Source organism: Mustela nivalis (assembly GCF_964662115.1).
Source record: "Mustela nivalis genome assembly, chromosome: 11".
Lineage (NCBI taxonomy): Eukaryota > Metazoa > Chordata > Mammalia > Carnivora > Mustelidae > Mustela > Mustela nivalis.
In genome coordinates this window covers 15,661,062-15,684,586 of record NC_139030.1, presented here as the reverse complement: position 1 = coordinate 15,684,586, position 23,525 = coordinate 15,661,062, and the positions used below count along the sequence as shown (strand labels likewise).

Below are 23,525 nucleotides of genomic sequence, written 5' to 3'. Positions count from 1 at the left end.
GTTTGCTTAGCTTCTCCATTGTCATCTGGAAAATGGTTATAATTATTCTTAGGATGGAAGTAAGGGTATTTAGTAAGATTATTCATGCAGTGCCTTTATTACATACTATGAGCCAGAAGCATACTAATGTTCTGGGCTAGTTGTTACTGGTTCTTGTCCCTGTCTTTCCACTCATCTAACTATGTACTTAGTGAAGGCAGACTGCTCTGTGGCCCACCACCTCCCAAGGAGCACTTACACCTCATCTGGTATTTACTAAAGCTTAGAAGGGAACTGGAGGGAAGGGAAGGAGATACAAGATAATAATGGGGGAGAGGCAAACCATAGGAGACTCTTAACTATAGAGAACAAACTGAGGGCTGCTGGAGGGGAAGGGGGCATCAGGTAGTTGGGTGATGGGCATTAAGGAGGGCACGTGATATAAAGAGCACTGGGTATTACATGTAACTGATGAATCACTGAATTCTACTTCTGAATCTAATTAAAAAAAAAAAAAAGGAAACCTAGGTATGTTTAATGCATTGGGATGGATTAGGTATTGGGGAATTTTAAGCATGTGTCACCCATATTGGCAAATCTTTTTCTTTCTTTTTCTTCTTCAACTTTTTTTTTTTTTTTTTTTTAATTAGCCAGCTTTTCTCATTGCATTTCTTATCCTATAATGTGAGTAGCAGCTTGTTCTACTAGTTGTTTTGTTAAGCCAGCCCTCCTGGTGTCATTCTAGGGAAAGAACACAGAAGCACTGCCTAATGAATAAACTCATCATGATTTTCCATCACCTTTAATTGTCTGACTAAAATGCTTGAGAAACAGCAATCTACAAAAACAATTGAAGGCAATCAGGTTGTTGAATTTAAAATCATTTCTACTTCAGAGAAATTAAACTTTTTCCCTGTTCTAACGTAATACTATAAAGGAATCACACCACATTTTCTTTTTTCTCAATATATTTTAATGCTTAATATATTTGTATTACAATCTTCATTTTCTCAAAGGCAGGTCAAATGAACCCAACCGTCAAATTATATGTTGTAAACCTATATGGACCAACTCATACTTTGGAACTCATGCCTCCTGACAGCTTTAAATCAAGGTATGCGATTTCCATTTTACTTTTACTTAGAAATAGTTATTTTAACTTCAATTATCATTTTGTTGCAATTTAGAGAGATGTGATCAGCTCAGCAAATCCACTTGAAAATAAATCTGAGGTTGTCCCATTAGTGCAGGAATGAACTCATTCTGGGTTTCTTGTTGTTCCCAGGGAGCATTTAAAGTTTCAAGGTGATTAGCAGCACCAGAAAATGACTAAATTGTAGTGATATTGAGAATTAAACTTTTTGCAGGAGATTTGACAAGGAGATGGGGGCAAAGGATAATTTTCCATTGAGTGTTCTTCCTGAGAATAGTTCCTCCATTTTTTTTTTTAAATGGTCCTCTTTAAAAGAGTACAATTTTCTTAGAGTTTTTGTAGGTTTTCCAGCAGAAATTCTCCCCATAGCTTGGGGAGCTTTCTTCTCCAGGTAGGATAATGTAATAAGATGTGGTTTCAAAATATCCTACATATGAAGCCTACTTATCTAAGAAATTTGAATGGAGAGAAAAAAAAAAACACCTTTAGTATGTCATAGCATAATTTTAGTATTAGTAAAATCTCCAGTAGCAGACAGTGGATCAAATAACCATGTGGATTTTAAAATTCAGAGTGATCTGAAACTTCAGGGGTATTCTGTCAATTAGTGCAACCCTTTGAAACTTTACAACTGTTCTGGTGATGGAATATGTAGCTGATTTAGGAAAATACTTTCAACTATTGAGTGATATGGGGCTAAGCTCAAGCTTTGTTTTGATGCCATCAACCATCAGTGCTGGGGGACTGATTCAAATTCCACTCAAATGTTCCAGTGATATATTTTGGAAAATTCCATCACAGTTGCAGGTTTTCACAGACAGTGGAGACTGCAGTGTGTGGAAATTTTCTCAGTTTTAAAGTTATTAAAAATTTATGGACTGCTTACACTGGAAGGTCGCCCATAGCCACCTAAAACAATCTGTTTCTATTATTGAGGGAAAAAATGAGGCCCAGAGAGAAAATAGAACCCCAAGATTAGTTGGTAACAGAGGTAGGAATATAGTAAAGCCTTTTTCTAGTTATAGACCATTTCATGCAGGTCATGATGGAAGATCTTACAGGGTTTTTGGAATTTGCATTTAGAATGCAGTAGAGTTGACCAAATCAGATCGGAACTCTATACTGAACTCAGTCTACCAGACATGGAAGAATTAGTCACAAATGAAGCAATTATGGAAGCCATTAGTATTTTATATAGTCCTGAGCTCTTATCTTTTTCTGATTCATTTAATGCTCTGAATTAACAGGAAAAGGGCACTAGCCTGGAGTGTTTGAGTCACAACTCTGCCACCCTTTCATTACATGAGCTTGGACAAGTCACTCTACGTCTCTCTGGTCTGAATAACCTCATTTTAAAGTAGTAATTTTTTGTTTTCCTCAGTCTTTTGAAACCTTTGAAATAGAAATCAACTTTACAATATCCAGCTTCTTTTTAAGAAAAGGTGGTGATTCTGGACCTTGATGTTATAACCCAAGACTGTCACCAAACACAAAAATTTCTGAAGACAGAACCAGTTGTTATTTATTGGGTTATTAGTTAAGTATATATCTGTAATATTCAAAATATAATATGATAAATTTAGTCATCCATGGCAAAAAGGTATCACATATCCTTAGATATAAATCCAATACACAGAATAAAATATGAGATCCCATTAAGAGTGAGGAAGAATATTGTAAAGAAAAATCTCTTAAGTGTAATTCAAGTATGTTGGTTTCATGATAAACTTGGTCTGCAGTTTGGCGAAAGTCAGTAATACCTTATCTATACAATGCACTGAACAATTTTGCTTTTTCTCCCTCAGGGTCTTATGTAACTGCCACCTACAGCATGTGAAATATACCAAAATGTATGATTTTTGTTGAAAAACTCAAGATCAAAGTTTATTTCAAAATTGATAATTTTAAAATATCACCCCAGCTCAGTTTTACAGAAATGTATTTCCTTACTCATCTGTTTCTCGTAGGAAGTTTCGGTCCAATTCACAGAAGAGTAATAAATGAATTTTAGATCATCCACATTTAGTCACTCTGACCATAGGTGTTACTTAGATGGGCTCAGAATCACACAAATGAATGAAATAGATATATCCATGGTGCAAATCAAAGAAAGTTGCATTCATCTGACTGCACATAAGATGGAAACCAAACTCATTTTTTCATTGGTTTTGTTTTAGGATTATGAACATCTCTAATATTTAATACATAGTACATTAGCCATATAGAAATTAGCTAGGAAACTGTTGTGCTCTCCTAGTTAGAGATCTAAAAGAGCATGTTATTTTTTATAATTTAGTGGTCAGGGTCCTAGAAATTAAACAGATGACACAGTCAAGAATGATAAGCGAAATGCAGTTAGTTGAGGGACTATTAACAAAAATGTGAGCAGAATTAAGGGGAAACTCACAAAGGATGAGAGAGCAACTCTAAGTATGTAATAGAAAAACTGCTGCTGTCTCAGGACTGAAAGAATGAGGTCCAGACTCAGTTATGAATCCTGAAGCGGCCTGTAGCTGAACACAATGGCCAAGGAGGAGCTGTCCACAGACCAAGCAATTCAGCCATTGCCAAACCACACCTGAGTAGAAAGTGGGTCCTGGGAATTAATACCCTGGATTCACTATGCTCCCAAACTTGAAAGTTCCTGCAGAGGCCTTCCACTGGCAAGGCAGCCTCACTGTGGAGGCTGCAGGTGGGGAGAACTGGAGAATGGACCTGGCAAATGAAGACTATTCCATATAAATAATTTAAGAATAATATTTGCCATAAGAAATTTATTATACTTTATGCATGTGTTGTTGATGACCATATGAGGACACAGTGATTTTCCTGAAGCCACATGAGAAAGTGTTCTGTATCTGCCTGGTGCTGTTTCTATCTCTGTATCTGTCTCTGTATCTTTTTCTGTGTGTGTGTGTGTGTGTGTGTGTGTGCGTGTTTCCATCTCTCTATTTCTATACAAACACACAAACACACTCATACACAAATCTACATACACATATCTGTGATTTATCTTATTTATGAATGTGCTTCTACAAACCTGCGTATTTTTCTCATGCGCACTTCACTAAGTTGCATTAGCGTACTTTGGACCTGGAGTTTTCCATGGTAACTAATGCCTGTTTCCCTCTCTAACTCATTTGCCTTTTTCTCCTAATTTATGCTCATTTTATTCTTAAATTTTCCTAAGCTAACTCAGATTCTTTTTTTGTATTTTAAAAATTTTTATATATAAAATGCATAAGTTAAATTTTTGATACCAGTATTAGTAGCACTATTCTCATATTAGTGACAGAACTCCTACAAATTCCAAGAAATACAGATCATTTTTTATTTTTCAAGTTTATAAGTATAAACATGCATTAATTGATTTATTAGTAACATACTTTCCCCATGCCCTATTAAGACTATCAAATGCTTTGGAGAAGGTGGTGGGGTTATGGACATTGGGGAGGGTATGTGCTATGGTGAGTGCTGTGAAGTGTGTAAACTTGGCGATTCACAGACCTGTACCCCTGGGGCTAATAATACATTATATGTTTATAAAAAAATAAAAAGATTAAAAATAAATAAAGACCATCAAATGCTCTCTCTTTTTGGAGTTTGTGTTTTGTTCATAGCTACCCATTATCATTTGATGTTCTATTTAAGCTCTCAATAACAGTATACCCAAATAATTCATTCATTCTGTAATAATTTACTTGTTTACTTTTTTTGTTCATTATCTAAGCATCGGTATTTTATATTATCTTTAGATATGCATATGGCAATTAATAATGAATCATATTCTGTTACTTTGTGCAGTTATAAACCTTATCTTTTTTTTTTTTCTTTTTGGGACTTCCTTTTTTTCCACTAAACTTGAACTTCATCTCTTATCCTCTCATAATATCACCCTTGTGGACGTAATAATTATTAAACGTGTATGTACACACCTAAATAGGGAGGAAGATTTATAAGATAAATAGAAAGATGGTCTTTTATGGCTTGAGGTACCTTATAAACTGTATTCTTTGACTCCCACTCCAAAGAGCAAGATTTGTTTAGAATTTATAAATCATTTGTTTTGGTCTGTTGATTGTTTATTTGGCTGGTTGATAGATTTATAACAACCCATGTTTATAAGTGTAATAGAAATATGTCTCCAAGCTAGAATCAGCATTCAGTAGACCTTGCTTAACACCAGATACTTAAACTCTAGTCAAAGAATGTAAAACAAATTTTAATTCATTTATATGGCTTTAAAAAGAAACTAAAAGGATACCATAACTTGGAGAAAGACATAATTTCCCTTCCTTTTTCTTTCTCACACACTCCTTCATTTTTTCAAAAAATATATTTGTGATTCAGCTAAAGATCCTCTATCAAACAAAATCAGATTATGAATGCAACTTTTCTTCAATAGGAATTCAGCTCATACTCTTATCTTTAACTATTGTCTGTATTGATTCTTCAGAATGTAGCACAGTAGGAACTCAGATAATGCCCCTTTATGAACATTCCAGACCCATTTGGGAGTTAGATGATTCATCTCATCTTAAGGGAAAGGAACATTTTACAAATTTTTACACTATGAATGTAAGGTATTGTAAGCATTCTGTATCATTATTGGGATTTATAATTAAGATTTTAAAAATACACATTGAAGTTGGGTTATGAACATTGGGGAGGATATGTGAAATGGTGAGCGCTGTGAAGTGTGTAAGCCTGATAATTTACAGTCCTGTACCCCTGGAGCAAATAATGCATTATATATTAATAAAAATAATAAATTAAAAAATACACATTTACGTTCTGGTGGAAAAATTTTTTTTATTCTTTTTGTTTGTTTGTTTTTTGGCGGAGGCGGGGGCGGTTTGGGGGAGAGAGAATCTTAAGCAGGCTCCACCCTAGCACAGAGCTCCACAAGAGGCTCCATCTCCTGAGCCTGAAATTTTGACCTGGCCAGAAATCAGGAGTCAGAAGCCACCCAGGCGCCCCCTGGTGGAAAGATGTTTTATAGTAATGAATCATATAGATCTTTCCATAGGTTGGCATGTCTGTTGTTTTGAGGAAGTTGTTCTACTTTGTATTCAGATATCTCCAGGCTGAAGAGTAATGGTAGCATTTTGTCTTTGGTTTCTCCTTACTCTGTGTCTCTGACATTATTTTATTTATTTGAAATCTTTCTTTAGTCATCCACCCTTTGTAACCCATTATTTTTAGCGTGTATCTCTGATGTGACATTGTAATATTACCTGTCACGCTTGAGAGCACCTTGCTTTTTCTTCTGTATCATTGAAGTATGCCTAATCTACAATTTTTTTCTGCTAAAGAATATTATTGTCTTAAAAAAATCAAATTAAGAAATTATTCTATGTTCATGGAAATGCCCTAAATGACCCTTCTTACAAGTAATCCATAGTTACTAACAATGGTCTTTGCAGATCACTAGCTATGGCTTGGTCATACATGCCATTACAATACAGTCATGGGTAGAGATCCTGGATTATCTGGAAGAAAGTGAGCTCAGTGCAATGATATGTATACAAAGATTATGTTAGAACACAGAGTAATGATTGGAGAGAAAGCCAGTGAAAACACAGGTGTGACTTCTAACATAGGACCTTTCTGCTACTGATGCTGGGCCTCCATTCCACATACCCTTGTAAACAATTAGATCTTCTGTGCCGGACCTCTCAGTTGATTCAAAGTCTTTCTGGAGTGCAGTCCACCTAACACACTTGACTCTGTGGCTCAAGAGGGTGAGCTCCTTGCGGACTTCCTGGGTAATCCAGAGCCGTGGATACTACGAACAAGCAGGAAAGACAATTATAAGGAGGGGGCAGTTCTGCTAGTCAATGGTTGTGGGACACCAGATCTAATGTGTTCATGATATGGAGTACAGGAAGACAGCCACATCAGCAGCAGGCAGGCCAAGGAGTGTGATTTCTAAGTAAGGGCCCTTTCCCTAATCCCTCATTCAGAGGAAGCCTGATTACTTATGAGAAAACTAAGGAGAGCTGCACTTAGGATCCTGGAATAAGCAAAGAAGGAATACAGGATGTGTTTTACTTCTTATGTGTCAAGCTCTATTTTAATTTTCATTTTAGGTAACCCCAACTCTTTATCATGGAAATTTCAGTGGCTTGAAATTACCCCTGAAAAACCTTATAAATTCAATTTTGAGGGCAACTCTTATCTTTCAGATTATAAATAAGGTCAATACTAAGACAGTTTACATCATGCTAAATTCTCCTTATAGGCAACTAGATACAATATGTACAAACACAAAATAATCACAGTATTTAATCAAAGAGAAAGATGAGTGGTGTAACTATGAATTAATTACTTTAACTTAATTTTACACCTAAATTAGTGTACCCCTTACAAAAAAATCACTTATTCACCAGATTTGCCTTGGTTGTATTTTAGTGGCTTTTCTAAAGTCCTTTTTAAAAGTCAAGATTTTACATCATAGATAATAAATATGTGTCAGTGTCTGTGAAGACATTATAATGAAGATGTTCTTGTAACATTACACTTGAGGGCTACTTTGAAGGGGAAAACACTCAAGATGAATATTTAAATTTAAATTTTGTTGTTACAGTTGTTATTTATTTTAAAAGTTATTCATGTTGGTTGTCATCTCATTTGACACAATATGCAATATTATTCACTTAACTAAGATAAATTGTCGATTGAGTTTGAAAACTTGTATCTACCAGTTCTATCTAGATTTTTCTATAAATATAACCTCCTTGATTTTACAGTGTTTGGTCAGTTGTTTACAATAACCAAATTATTTTTTACTTCAATTCTAAACAACATTTATAACAATTAATCAGAAATATATATTGTCAGAATTCAGGGTTTCTTTTCCTGGTTATAGTATCCATTGTCATTTTTCTCCATGATAAATCCTCTAGATAAATCCATTAAAGGTTAATACCTATATTTTCCCCTTTTCAATATTCATACTGCTGAATATGATAATGCATGCAAAATAAATCAGTTTAAACGAAAACACAGTAAAAATGAACTGGATATGATTCTTTGAAGAATCACAAGGGCTGCTCCTTTGGCCAAAGATTAATCCTAAACCAGTTAGTGGCACATGTGATTCAAAGTTGTCTTTGTTAACTATTCAGAGAACTTTCACTGAGTTTCTTGGCATTTTGAAGTGAGACTTAGCTGGTTTTGAAAGCTGTCAGCGGTATTGGAGAGATTGTTGAAGAAAATATGGCAGGCTTCACTGTATGCTAAGTTTTGCTTGCCCTTCTGCTGACGTCTTCACTTTCTGATGGGCTAACCAGTTTTCTGGAGGAAGCAGTAGCTTTTCAGAAATGTTAGAAATGTAAGATTCATGTAGCTAAATATCTAACCCACAGGTGTCTAAGGACAAGTGATTTGTATCACAAGGCTTTTCTACTCATACATGATTTTTTCCTAAGTGACATAAAAACTGGGTGAATTTTTTAAAAGATTTATTTATTTGAGGGAGGGAGGAACAGAGGGAGAGGCTCTTCAAGCAGATTCCCCACTGAGCATGGAGCGACAGGGTTCCTGATCTCACTGCCCATGAGATTGCCGCCAAGAGTTGGACACTTAACAGACTGAAGCGCCCAGGTGCCTCTGGGTGGATTAATTTGAAGACTGTGCTCACAGATGCCACTTTATTTATTTATTTATTCACTTTAAAGATTTTATTTATTTATTTGACAGACCGAGATCACTAGTAGGCAGAGAGAGAGAGAGAGAGGAGGAAGCTCCTTGCTGAGCCGAGAGCCCAATGCGGGGCTCGATCCCAGTACACTGAGATCATGACCTGAGCTGAAGGCAGAGGGTCTAACCCACTGAGTCATCCGGGTACCCCTGAAACTCAGTTTTGTTTTTTTGTTTGTGTGTGTGTGTTGTTGTTGTTGTTGTTTAAATTTTTAATTTATTTTTTTAATTTTTTATATATTTTATAAACATATATTTTATCCCCAGGGGTACAGGTTTGTGAATTGCCAGGTTTACACACTTCACAGCACTCACCAAAGCACATACCCTCCCCAATGTCCATAACCCCACCCCCCCTTCTCCCAACCCCCCTCCCCCCAGCAACCCTCAGTTTGTTTTGTGAGATTAAGAGTCACTTATGGTTTGTCTCCCTCCCAATCCCATCTTGTTTCATTGATTCTTCTCCTACCCACTTAAGCCCCCATGTTGCATCACCACTTCCTCATATCAGGGAGATCATATGATAGTTGCCTTTCTCCGCTTGACTTATTTCGCTAAGCATGATACGCTCTAGTTCCATCCACGTTGTCGCAAATGGCAAGATTTCATTTCTTTTGATGGCTGCATAGTATTCCATTGTGTATATATACCACATCTTCTTGATCCATTCATCTGTTGATGGACATCTAGGTTCTTCCATAGTTTGGCTATTGTGGACATTGCTGCTATAAACATTCGGGTGCACGTGCCCCTTTGGAGCACCACACAGATGCCACTTTAAATCATCTCATCTGTTCTGAAGCTGGGCAAATTTTTGAAAAGTTTTTTTTTCTTTTCATCATAAATTGAATCAGTGTTGATTACTGCATTTTGTCTGTGTGGATTGAGGGTTTTTTGATATAGATTTCCAATCATAGAATCTGCAAGGAAAGAAATACAAACTAACTATAGGGAAAAACACAAGCCTTCCCAATCTAGAAATAACTTGAGAACATCATAGGCTCCAGTAATTAGCATCCTCACTATATGGAAAATTCAGTAGCCCCTCATCTCCATCAATTGAATTCCTTCTTTGTTTTAAACTGTTTCAAATAAAGAAGACTTTAAGAAATTAATATATATATGCATATGTGTGTATAAGAATATATGATGATTATGCCTGGAACTGGCCCTTGACTCACAACTGAGAAAGACCACACACAAAATAAATAAATAAAAACTAATAACTCTATCATGCAACTCCCCATGGGTAAAGTGAAATAACATGGAGATCATGCGTAAGAAATAATTATTAAGTGAAGAATAAGTTTTGCCTTTTAGTTGATTTTACTTTTTATAAAAATAAAATGCAGCTTAAAAATTTATGCTTATTACACATTAGTGCTAACCAATAGACAGTTTAAAAATTATTCATATGTCTATTATCTTAATTATTTTTATTTTTCCAAGGACTTCCTTTCTGGGATATCATTTACTTTCATATTTATTCTCAAATTCTTGGTACATTTTCATGTGTATGTAAATGCACATGTGTTTACATACATACACACATATTTGTATTTATGTGGGAGTATTCAGAATAGCAGATGTGTATGTGTACATAAATAGAAATTAATATGATGTGGCATCCTTATAATGCTTCATTTATCCTTGCATATAAAATAACAAGTGTATGTTAGTAGTGCTATACAGGTTCTCTGGCTCTAAATGTAAATTTTGTTGTTGTTGTTGTTTCCCAACTAGAGAATATTATATCACTATGGTTAAATGGGTAAGCAATACCAAGACGGTGGTCAGATGGTTAAATCGGCCTCAGAACATCTCCATCCTCACAGTCTGTGAGACTACCACTGGCGCCTGCAGTAGAGTGAGTGTAATTTACTTTTCTCTTATGCTTAAAATGAAGTACTTTCTGCTACTCTCAAAGGGATATCAAGCAATCCATTGTACAAAACCCAATATTTAACTTCCAGAGGTAGTTGGGAAAGAGTCATTCTATTAGAAGTATATACTTTAATCCATAAATCATCCAAACTTTGAAGTGAGAGAAATGAGTGATAAGCAAAAGAGGAAAAAAAAAAAAAAAAAAGACCAAACTTAAAAAAAAAATGAATTCTTTTATAGTATAAAGTGGAGTCTAAACCACATTAGTTTAATCTCAAATACATCTTTTTCTCCATATTTTGAGTTTGATGAACTTAGGAATGTGGACTGTTTTTCCTGTCTTCTTCAACCACATTCCAATAATTCCATCTTTTTTTGGTAGTTCAGATTAGTCTTCTAAAATAATGAACAGTGTCTCTTTTTTAAAATTAAATAAGAAGAGTAAAAAAAAAAAAACTGGTCCTTTGAACCATTGTGTTTTGAAAGCAGTTTGTATTTCTATTTCTCTAATCATTTTTTATAAGCTCTGCAATAAATCCTATAGCAATTCTTAAAGTTCTTAACTGAGAGTATAATGTAATTGTTGTTGTGTATATGCCTGTATTGGTGAGTAGTAAAGTATTCCCAGTTACTTAAAACCAGAGTTTTCAAACTTCTATTTCTGGACAGGATGGAGTAAATTTTGCCAGCCTAACCTCTGCTGTAGTTAACTATAAACCTATATAAAATGAATTAAACAACTACTCTCAGATACTGGACAATAGCAGGATCAGGACATAAAAAGTGAAATAATGTAAACATATAAGATAAGCCTAGCTTCCTGTAGGGCACACACACAGTGCAAGCTAATGGAGTCCTAAAAAAGCTCAGTGATATCACTGATCCAAGTCAGCAGGGAGAATCAGTTTGAGGCTCTCGTGGTGGCTGAAATCTGCAGGATAAGTACCACAAGATTTGGAGCTATAGAGAGAAGAGCTCCAGCAATCTATGTAAAGGACCTCTTAGGACTTTAGCTCTTAAAATTAAAAAAAAAAAAAAAAAAAAAAAAAGACTTTAGCTCAATGCTTAACTGTGCAAGTACAGGACACACTTCACAGAGAGAGAAGCAAATACAGAATCTGCAGGTTTCTTAATTTGGAGACTTTGGAGTGCTGAACAGCAAAAAATAGAGCACTCTCACTGAAAACCCTTTGCATTCAACTCACAGCCCAGAAAGAAAAATGCATTAGAAATAAGGCTGTTCTATACTCTTTACAGTAAACCTTTATATCAAGCTGGAAAGGATCAAGTACATGCCTATAAATTAACTGTCTTCCTAGAACAAAGTTTACTCTTTTAAATGGAGAATTAAAATTTAAAATATCAATTACACAATCAAAACATACTATACATGTAGAAAAATAGAAAATGTAACCTGCCTACCTCCCTTCAAAAATAGTTATAAAAGCAGACTTACGCAGAATAGAGATGTTAGAATTAACAGGTACAGAATTTTTTTATAAAGCTGTTTGAAAGATTCTTGGCAAATTAAAGGGTGGCCCTAATTTATAAATAGATGAGATATTTCAGTAGGGAAACAACTATAAAATACAAAACAATGGAATTTCAAGAACTAAAGAGAACAGTATCTGAAATGAAAAAATTGGATGGATTAAACACAAATTGGGCATTGTTGTAGTCAGGGAAATAGAAACAATTCAAACTGAAGTCTGGAGGGAAAAAAGACTGAGGAAAAAAAAAAAGGAACAAAGCCTCAGCTACGTATGGAATAATTTGAGCTGTTGTATATGAGGGATGAAATACACACAGAAGGCAAGGTTTGAGATGTTGGGGCAAAAAAACAAAAAAAGAAAGAATGACTTAAAATATCCCAAATCTGAAGAAAAACCATTAACCCATGTATCTAAGTTAGCAAATCCCAAACAGAATAAAAACAAAGAAAATAAATAGGCACATAACACTCAAATTATTGTAAACCAAAGATTATGAGAAAAGTTTCAAAAGAGCCTGAGAGAAAAATACATTACATATGGAGGAATAGAATAATGAAAATTACTGCCTCTCTCTCATCAGAAATGATAGAAGCCAGAAAGCAATGGAATACATTTTTAAAGAAGTGAAAGAAAAACAGTGTAAACCAAAAGTCTGTATACTCTGAAAATATCTTTCAAAAATGAAGACAGACATATTCAGATAAATAAGATCTGAGATAATTTATCACAAGTAGATCTGCTTAAGTAACATGAAATGAAGTTATTCAGTCTGAAAGAAATAGCATCAAATGAACCCTCAAATCTAAATAAAGGAAGGAAAGGTGCTCCAAATGACAAACATATGAATAAAATTAAATAAAAATATTTTCTAGTTTTTATTTTTTCTAAAAGTTAATGGATAACTTAAGTAAATCAAAACTGTCAAGCTAAAAGTCTTGTGTACAGTGAAAGAAACAGTCAACTAAATGAAAAGCCAACCTGTGGAATGGAAGAACATGTTTGCAAATCATATATCTGATTTTCAATATCTAAAAGTATTTTTAAAATATCTCCTTCAACTAGATAGCAAAATAAAACCAAACCAAACCAAAACAAAACCCCCAATAATCTAATTTGAAAATGGGCAATGGACCTGAATAGACATTTTTCCAAAAATATGGAAAGGTGTTCAACATCACTAATTATTAGGAAATGCAAATCAAAACCTCAATGAATTAATCACCTCATGCCTGTTAGGATGGGTAGTATCAAAAAAGACCAGAGATAATTGCTGGTGAGGAAGTAGAGCAAAGGAAACCCTGTGCCCTGTGGTAAGATTTTATGTTGGTATAGTCACTATGGAAAATAGTATGGCAGATCCTCAAAAAAATTAAAAATAAAACTTCCATATGATCCAACAAATCAAATTCTGGATATGTATCTGAAGGAAATAAAATCACTATCCGAAGATATATTTGCAAGCCCATGTTTGTTGCAGCGCATTATTTACAATAGCCAGGACAGCGGTAAAACAAAACAAAACAAAACAAGTGTCCATCAATGGATGGATGGATTAAGAAAATCACATACACACACACACACACACGAATATTGTTTAGCCATAAAAAAGAAAGAAATCCTGTTATTTGTGACATATAGGGGAGGGAACTTGAGGGCATTTATTATGAGTGAAGTAAAGACAAATACTGTATGATCTTGCTTATATGTGGAATAAAAAATAAAAACAGAAAAAAGATTAGTGTTTGTGAGGGGTGAGGGTGGGGAAATTGAGTGAAGGTGGTTAAAAGGTACAAACTTCCAGTTATAAGATAAATAATTTCTGGGGATGTAATGTATGACATGATGACTATAGTTAACAATGCTTCATTGTATATTTGAAAGTTGCTAAGAGAGTAAACCTAAAAAGTTCCCATCATAAAGAAAAAAATGTAGTTACTTGGGGTAATGGATGTTAACTAAACTTGCAGTAATCATTTCATAATATATACATGTATCATTATGTTGTACACCCTGAACTTATACAACGTTATATCAATTATATTTCAGTAAAACTGGAAAAAAAAACCCCAATAAATTTTACCATTTTTACAATTTCCAGAAAGTGGAGAAGGAAACTTTTCTTTCTTTTTTTTTTTTTTAGATTTTATTTATTTATTTGACAGAGATCACAAGTAGACAGAGAGGCAGGCAGAGAGAGAGAGAGGGAAGCAGGCTCCCTGCTGAGCAGAGAGCCCGATGCAGGACTCTATCCAGGACCTTGAGATCATGACCTGAGCTGAAGGCAATGGCTTAACCCACTGAGCCACCCAGGCACCCATGAAGGAAACTTTTCAATTCATCTTATAAGCACAGCATTATCCTATTACCAAATCAAGGCAAGGACTTTATGAGAACAATTTAGACCGATATATCTCATGCACATGTATACAAAAAATTCCTTAAGCATATTGATATATCATCTATGGCAATATAGAGAAGAGTGCATTATGACTAAATGGGGTTTATTTTGGTAACTTATGATTGGTTTAGTACTGAAAACCAATCAATGCTACTCATTATTTTAACAGAAAAAAAAAGTAACTCAGTAGATGAAAAATAAAAAGCAGTTGACAAAACTTAATATTTACTCATGATAACTTTCAATATAAATGAATAGAAAAATATCCTTAATTTGATAAAGAATACCCAGAAAATACCTCAAAGTTATACTCTATGGTAAAACACTTTCCTTACCTTCATGTCATCAGTAAGGTAAAGACATACATTCTCACTGTAGTGTGGAAACTTTATTAGAGACTCTAACCAGAATAACTTGGCAAGGGATAAATATCAGGATGATTGGTAAGGAAGAGATAAAATTCTCTTTATTTGTAGATGTCATTATTACATAAATAAAAAATAAGACATCTGCAAAAACAAAAACAAACCTGCCCAAAAACACACACACACAAAATCCACCCTAGAATGGGTCACAATTCACAAGTCAGGTTACCAACTTAAATTGTTAAATTTCCTGATTCTTATTTTACTGTAAAAAGCATGTATGTATATAGGATACTATAAATTTCTTAAGAAATGCTTACTAAATTATTTAGGGGTAAATGGATATAATGCCTCAAAGCTTCTATCAAATTATTTAGGAAAAAAAGTATGTTTCTAACAACTTTTAATTGATTTTGAAAAAAAATATGCTTTTCCCTTTCTTCAAATGGCTTTGTTTCTATATTGAGAGAGATAATAATAAAGCAAATGGAACAAAATAAAATAAATGAGGAATATGTCTAAAGGCTAAGCAGGTGTTTCTTGAACTAATCTTTCAGAACAAAATGTGTTCCTATATACATTATAATGAAAAATAAAAATGCCACTAAAATTTTTAAATACATTAAATACATAAGGATAAATTTAACAAATAGTGTGCAAAATGCCCATATTGAAAACTGCAACATTTTTGACACACATTAAGAAAGACCTGAATAAATAGAAGCTATACCACATGCTGGACTTGAAAGGCTGAATGTTACAGGTGGCATTCTACTCAGAGTGAACTAACTGTGGTTTCAGTACAACACAAATTCCCAGAAGAATTGGGAATTTCTGTAGAAACAGGTTGATTCTAAATGAATATGGCAGTGCAAAATCAGAAACTTCGTACCAGACACTGTTAAGAAACAGCTTAACAGAACAGCTAAAATGAACAGCTAAAATTGTTTGCAGAAACTATTTTGCAAAATGTATATCTAACAAAAAAAAAATAGACATCTCAATCATGAAGAGACAACCCAATAAAAAGGCAAAACATGTGGAGAGAAGTGCATAAGGAAGTAATAAATGCATGATAAAGTATTCAACATTAGATATAGGAAAACATAGATTAAATCATAATGAGATAACACTATATACCATTAGAATGACTAAAATTAAAACAACAAAAAATGACATTATTGATGAGGATATAGAAAATTGCAGTTCTTGTTCTTCATGAGTAGAAGTGTAAAATGATACAGCTAGTTTAAAAAATGATTTTACAGTTTCAAGTTACACATACACATATAAAACATATATATTATAATGTATATTACATATATAGGTGTGTGTATAGATAGATAGATATAGATATACTCCATACTCCAGTAACTCCATTCTTAGATATTTGGAAAAGAAAAAACACCTGTATCCACCAAGGATTTGTTAAAAAAAAAATCTTTAGAGAAGCTTAATTTACAGTAACTAAAAATTAGAAGCTGTCTAATTATCTATTAACAAGGAATGAATAAACAAAATGAGCCATATCTATACAATAGAATTCTGTTAAGCAATTTAAAAAGAAAAAGAATACTGATATGTCCAGCAATATGAGTGCATCTCAGAAACACGGTGTGAAAGAAGTGCCACTCAAAAGAGTACATAATACATAATTTCAATTTATCTGAACTTCTAAAATAGGCAAGACTCATCTATGGGAAACAATTTCAGAAGAGTGACTGCCTTTTTGGAACCTCTGGGAACGGGCATGAGAGAACATATGAGGAAATGTAAAGATCTTATATCTTGATGGGACATAAATATATCTGTCAACTCATCACACTTTAGAGCTGTGCATATCACTATATACAAATTATACTCCAATATTAAAACATAGTTTTTAAATGGTCTATAAAAGGGAAAGGGGGAAGAAATTTGTCTTTGATTGGAGTGGTGAGCATGGATGTGGAGATAAAGTTGATGCATCAGCCATTTACTTACTGGATTTGACTAATGCTCTTTATGTTTAGCTTGTATTTATTAAAAAATCTATTTTGGTCATCATCTTTCATCTGATTGGTTGGCTAGTATTTTACCACTTATTTGTTAAAGTATTCTGAACGGTTTCTTATTCAGCTGATAATATATTACTTAGAAATTGGCATGTATATATTCTAGTCAGAGAAAGCCTGTCATCTTTCCTATATAATGATAATTTGTATAGATAATGGCAAGAATGTATCAAAATGCTTCATCAGAAAATAGATATAGGAACCCTGTCATATTATTGATTTGGTACCTTATTGATATTGTTATATTTCTAATATATTTCTAATCTGTTTATAAACTTAAAGAAGAGTTTACTTTCTACCATAATTGAAATAATAAGAAAAATAAATGCAAATGCAAGTGAAACTTTGGACTTCCAGGGATTCTAGCAAAACTTAGTAATATTAGTGAAAAGTGACACCAATATATATTCTTGTATGTCTGTGTTTCATATTTACCAAGGATGGTTATTGCAGAGATGCAAATAGAAAAATCAAGGAAATTTAGTTAGAGTTTTCTTGATATCTATATGTAACAAAGTCTAGTGAAATAAACAAAATAGAAACAGGCCCTGAAAAGAGAAAGTGTTTGATTATAATGTATTGATATGGCTTTAAAAGAGGATACTGGTTTAAAAAAAAAAAACCCTATAAATAATAAGTTTAAATATATATATATATTTTGCATATAGATAAAATTTATAATATATTGTAATTTCATTTTCATTTAAATATTTTTTAAAGATTTTATTTATTTATTTGACAGGCAGAGCTCACAAGTAGGCAGAGAGGCAGGCAGATAGAGAGAGAGGTGGAAGCAGGCTCCCTGCTGAGCAGAGAGCCCATGTGGGGCTCGATCCCAGGACCCCGGGATCATGACCTGAGCTGAAGGCAGAGGCTTTAACCCACTGAGCCACCCAGGTGCCCCTCATTTAAATATTTTTATTACAGACTCATTTTTTAAAGTACAAGATTTTCCTAAGTTCTTGTATGTAAACAGTACTAGTAAAATTTATTATATCTGTACATATTTAATTTGAGATTAAATTCATCTCATTTTGCTTTGTGAAATATGATCTTGGTTCTGATCATTTGTAAGATTACTTTAATGGAACATAAAATTTTGTCCTTTCAAATGTTTAATTGTTTTTCCTTAAGAAAAGAAAATGACTATGATGGAGAGTGGATTGCATGTTGAAAGAACATCTACCTTTTCATTTTATTCCTGGCTGTTTGCCCAGTTCTTTTGAAGGACTTAATAATTTTGTTTCCCAATGATGCCTAGAGGTGAAAAGAGACAGTGCCTGGTGGTTCAAAACAGTTTGAATGAGGTAATCAAACAGCACTGGAAAATGATCTTCTGTCCCTGGTGACATACTACTGGGAATTCTAAAGGAGTTCACCAAAGGAAAGACTTTATAATTAAATTATCATTTAATCCCAATTCTGTACTTATTCATTCAGTTGAAATCAGTAGTGACAATAGGGATGTCTCATGGTATTTCATGAGTTGAAGAGAAAAGAAAATGCCTAAAGGATTATGTGTAAAAAAAAAGTTACATTGATGCATGCTCATTTAGAAAAGCTTCATGGAATTCATTGTTTCTTTTCAGAAATATGAGATGACATCAGATACTTGGCTCTCCAAACAGGTATGGCATAGAAGGTTGCTTTATGTCACATTTTGGCAGTTGTGCTCATTCTACTTACCTGTTTGCTGTGTAAGAAGAACTTTCTCTCAAAAGTTAACTCAGTATTACAACTTTAAGGCTTTACCATGTTTGAGTCTTTTCCATGAACATACTTATGACTTATCTTTTCTAGGACATAATTTATAAAAAGGCTAATTCTGTTCTCTTTAGAGCATAAGTTGCAGAATAACTACTAGGATCCGTTTTTTTCAGTATCATTGATGTAACTAAACTTTCATGTAGATGAAAAGAGGAAAAAATTGTGACCCATTAAAGCTGTAAACCATCAGCATTACTCAAATTGCCCAGAAAACTGACCAGATCTTCACATAAATTGTTTATATGGAGATTATTTAGATGAATGCTTCTTTCTTTAGATATATCCTAGCTCCTGATGCTAGTTTATGACATAAATGAGACTGGAATCCAGATCACAATAGAGTAACTACCAAACGTCTCCACAACATTGGCTTATACTGGACATTTCAGAAGGAAACACAAGTAGCTATCTGAATATGGCTGAACCCATTTTACTAGTAACTCCATCACTATCTTTTGCAAAGGGGAGTGTTGTGTTTGGCTTGTTTTTGATTTGTTTTGTTCTTCACAGCAATCTTTTATTTTATAGTCTCTCCTAAAGTGTCATACATATCTGTGGTTTCAGTTACCCCCATGTATTGAGACGTCTAAATGTACAGCCTGGGCAGCTCATATCGCTGAGTTCTAAAACATCTGAATTCAAGCTTGGCATCTTCTCCTAAATGTATAAAAGTAGCTGCATACTCCACAGGTCCACACTGAACATACGCTAGTCTTATATACTCTTCTTATCCTAGAAGTCAAGGACATAATTACCCATCCAGCTCTTAAAATCAGAAACCTAGCAGTCATTTTTAAGCTTTTCTTATCCTTTTCTGCATATTATTAGAAGGTCATTCTGTATATTATTTGTCACCACGTTCTTCAGTTTCACATTCAAAGATCTCAAGTCAATTTACTTTTTGCCGCTTCACAAACAGCATCCAGGATCAAACTAGGAAGTAGGGTTCCTCTTTCTCTTCTGACTGCGCTCAACCCCTCAGGTGTATGCCCGTCTCTTCACGCTGCAGGCTGCCTGAGGGACCATTGCAAAGTGTGTACTTGGTTGCCCCTACCCATATCACTCTCACAACTGAAACTGAAATTTTTGTCAGTTCCTTCTCCATTCTAGGCACATGAGCTCTCATATTCACAAGGTCTGTGTAGGAGCCTGCCTTCTAAATGGAATTCTCTCAACTACTTTCTTTGGTGAAGGCTGCTTCTTTTTCAAACCTCAGCTTAAATCACCTACTTATAAAAGCATCTCCTTCAACCACCATATCAATAATTTTTTTTAAGTCAAGTGTAATCTTTTTGTAATACTTAAATAGTTATTTCTGTATTGTTTTCCTAAGTTCAGAAGGGCAGGAGGAATATTCATTTTTTGTTACCCATTGTAAACTAAATGTCTAATATGAGTTATAACAAAATCTCCATAAATACTTGCTGAATAAAGAAAGAAAAAGTAAGAAGGACTGTGGATAAGCTAAACCTTTTCTCATTTGAAGCATAAGCACACCGAATCTACTAATAGATAAATAAGTAGATGTTACTGTGAACTACTTAATCTTAATGAAATTGGGGAAAAAACCCAACTTTGATCTTGTAGTCCGTAATGGATTTTCTTAAGTTAGATACTGAGAATAAAACCAATGACAAGCTATAACATAATGAATACTGATGTATTCAGAACTGTCCTGCATTATTAAACCATTTTACTCTCATTTTTATTTTTAGTGACACTCATAGTAGTGTAACATGCATCAACATAATGCATGCTCTTTTGGAATTATGTTATCTACATTTTAAATCCCAAATTTATGAATATTTAATATAAACTTTTCTTAAAGCAAAGAAACTAGTTATCAATTATTCAGTAAAAAAAAATGTAGGTGGTAGTTTGTCACAGTTGAGTTTTTCTCTAGGAGCTCTTGGAGAATTTTATAAAATATTTAGAATTTGATGAAATATAGAATATGAGAATGGTGGTAGTAATTAGATGAAGCAAATTTCTAAGACAATTAGAAACTTAATATAATCATCATATGCTCACTTTCTGGATGGTAGGAAGAACAGAGAAGTAGTCATATTTGGTCTTTCAGGAGACATGTGATAACCTACCTACAAAACTTCTGGCCAAGAGATAGAATTTGGTAACCCCAATTCATTGCCCTGTGCGTCATAAACACTGACTTGTTTGCAGTCATGAAAGTGGACAGTGCAGTTGGCTCCACTTCCATTACTGGATTCTAGGAAAAGGCTGGCATAGAGCTCTATTTATTTTCAAATATTGCCTAGTGGTGAAGGTTATTAAGCCCAGCAGTGAATTTGAGAATATAGTCCCCATCTGCTCCTTCATTGAGCCATTTATAAGGTACTAGAATATGAAAGGAATGGGTGCACAAATACAAAAAGAAGAATGCCCAGATATCCCTGTACCTTTAAAAAGGTAATGTATTTTTGAAGCAACAGGGCGACAGTGTTAAATAGGGGAGAAGCTGATAGTTTGGAACAAATGTGGACAGAGTGAAATATAGCAAACATGTCTGCCTGTTGTACACATGCATTCATCTATCCAGTTTTGGGTTGGACACCCACTGGGTCCTAAGCCATAGAGCTAAAAAGATAAAATTTCCAACTTAGTTTAATTATTACTTGCCTAGTGAAGGAAGTCAACCATATAATAGAATGCATTGAATGCCATGATAGAAATGAATATGGGGTAATTGTTAGAATCGAGGAAAGATTTCCTAACTACAAGATACTGTCTAACTAGGAAAATTTGGAAATGGTTTCTGTTCCTTGAATTGAAGGAATAAATAACAAGAGTAAGATTCAGCATAAAGGAAAACAGAAAAGTTGTTCCAGAAAGAAAAAGCTTCACGTGCAAAGGCCAAGAGAGAGATCCCAGAGGGCAAGAGACGGAACCTACAGAATTATTGACTTTATGATAGCTGAAAGATGTCAGGTATCTTGTCAGTATTTATTATATGCCTAGCAATGTATTGTCTTCATCCTTGAGTTGTGTATTACTTCAGAGTTTAAAATTTTACATATATCATCTTATATTTTCCTGAGTGTCCATGAAGTAGACAAGGAAAATATTATCCTTCTGTTTCTATCAAGGGATGAACTCACTAATGAAACTAAAATCAGACTCTTGATTTTATTAAAAAGTCATTAATTTATTCATTAAGTAAGTAAGTACTAAGCACAACTTATGTGACAGTCATTGTCTAGGTGCTGGAGATAGAGCAGCAAAGAATACAAGGTTCCACCCTCATGGAGCTTACATTCCAGAGGCACACTGCCTACTTGCCTATCCACCTGCCCACCTGCATACATATACACATTTACCCCCTCCAAAAAAAATGCATACCTGCCTGAAGTATAGTATGATACATGCTTTTAGGTGTTAAGGAAAGAAACAGGAAGTAGGTAAAAGGGCATGAGGGATTCAGATAGAGGTGGATGATCTTGCTTCCAAGAGCTCCCTCTACAGGGGTAAATGGAAAGCACCTCACTGATAAGGTGACATAGAGATAACATACGAAAGAGATAAAAAGAAAGAACCAGACAAAGGGAATAAAAAGTGCAAAGACCATGGAGCCCGAGCATGCAGGATAAGGAAACAGGAGAACCAAAGGAGAGGAGATCAGAAAGAGAGTGCGGGGCCACCTGAAAGAACTTGTGGGCCACTTTAAAGACACACAAAAGAAACCATAGCAAAGTCTTTCTTTTACCATGTGTATAATCACTTTCACTAATCCACTAGGAAAGAACGCAGTGCTCTGTCAGGCAAATCCATTTTCTTAATGTTTTCCCTGGAGGAAAAGGAAAGCAATCTATATGTATAGCTTCCATCATTTAATTTTCAGAAAATAATTCTATTGATTTAACATGCCACTAGAGTTTAATTAAAAAATCACCAAATGGGCATTTGTGTGTGTGTGTGTATTTTTGGAGGGGTGAACAGTGAAGATGATAAGTTTGAATTAAATGACTTTCAGTGGATTCCTTCCAGTTTTGCAGCCTTTTAGTTCTCTTTATTATATTATATATATATTATATTATATATATTGTATATTATATATTATATTATAAAAATTCATTATTTTTAGAGATAATTTTTAGAGCTAACTTGACCTTTTTCACAAACGAATTCTAAATAAAAAATGGTGTGACCCATTAGCAATGGTTGGCAACACAAAGCACAATCTTGAGATCATTATATGCACTTTTGTGTTTTAGAATGAGGAGCCGGTTTTTTCTAGAGATGGCAGCAAATTCTTTATGACAGTTCCTGTGAAGCAAGGAGGCCGTGGAGAATTTCACCACATAGCAATGTTTCTTGTTCAGGTAAGTGCTGGCTTCTTTCATTTAGTGTCATTGCTGTCCTGCTCACGAAGGTACAATTCCTGTGGCATATTCTGAACCTACAGTTAATGCCTGTTAAGTCCAGCCATATATTTAACCCAAGTACTATGTTTTAGGAAGAGGATCCCCCTCCATAGCAATAAATTCGAATTGTACCTTCCCACAAAACAGTCTGAGCACTCAGTAGAATTTTGTGAGTCACACACGTATGCTAAGAGGTGAGGGCCTTGGGATATAGAATTGAATACATGAAAATTACCCACCCCCTATTTTCATAGACTTTAGGTCAAACTAGAGAAAATTTTTCATTCAACAAAAGATATAGTCCTTATTTTGTACAAGAAGTATTTTCAAGGTACTATGAATATTTTAA

General features: G+C 34.2%; 1 protein-coding gene across 3 annotated transcripts in view; it reads left to right on the top strand.

Annotated features, from left to right (window-relative positions):
- The window catches only part of DPP10 (dipeptidyl peptidase like 10), a 1,373,984-nt gene that overhangs the window by 1,278,571 nt on the left and 71,888 nt on the right, over positions 1–23,525 (top strand). For all 3 annotated transcript variants that reach the window (XM_082689264.1, XM_082689263.1, XM_082689265.1), the window contains exons 10-13: positions 996–1,093; positions 10,580–10,703; positions 18,620–18,658; positions 23,027–23,134. In XM_082689264.1, coding sequence (XP_082545390.1) covers positions 996–1,093; positions 10,580–10,703; positions 18,620–18,658; positions 23,027–23,134 — 369 coding nt within the window. The remainder of the gene's footprint in view (positions 1–995; positions 1,094–10,579; positions 10,704–18,619; positions 18,659–23,026; positions 23,135–23,525) is intronic.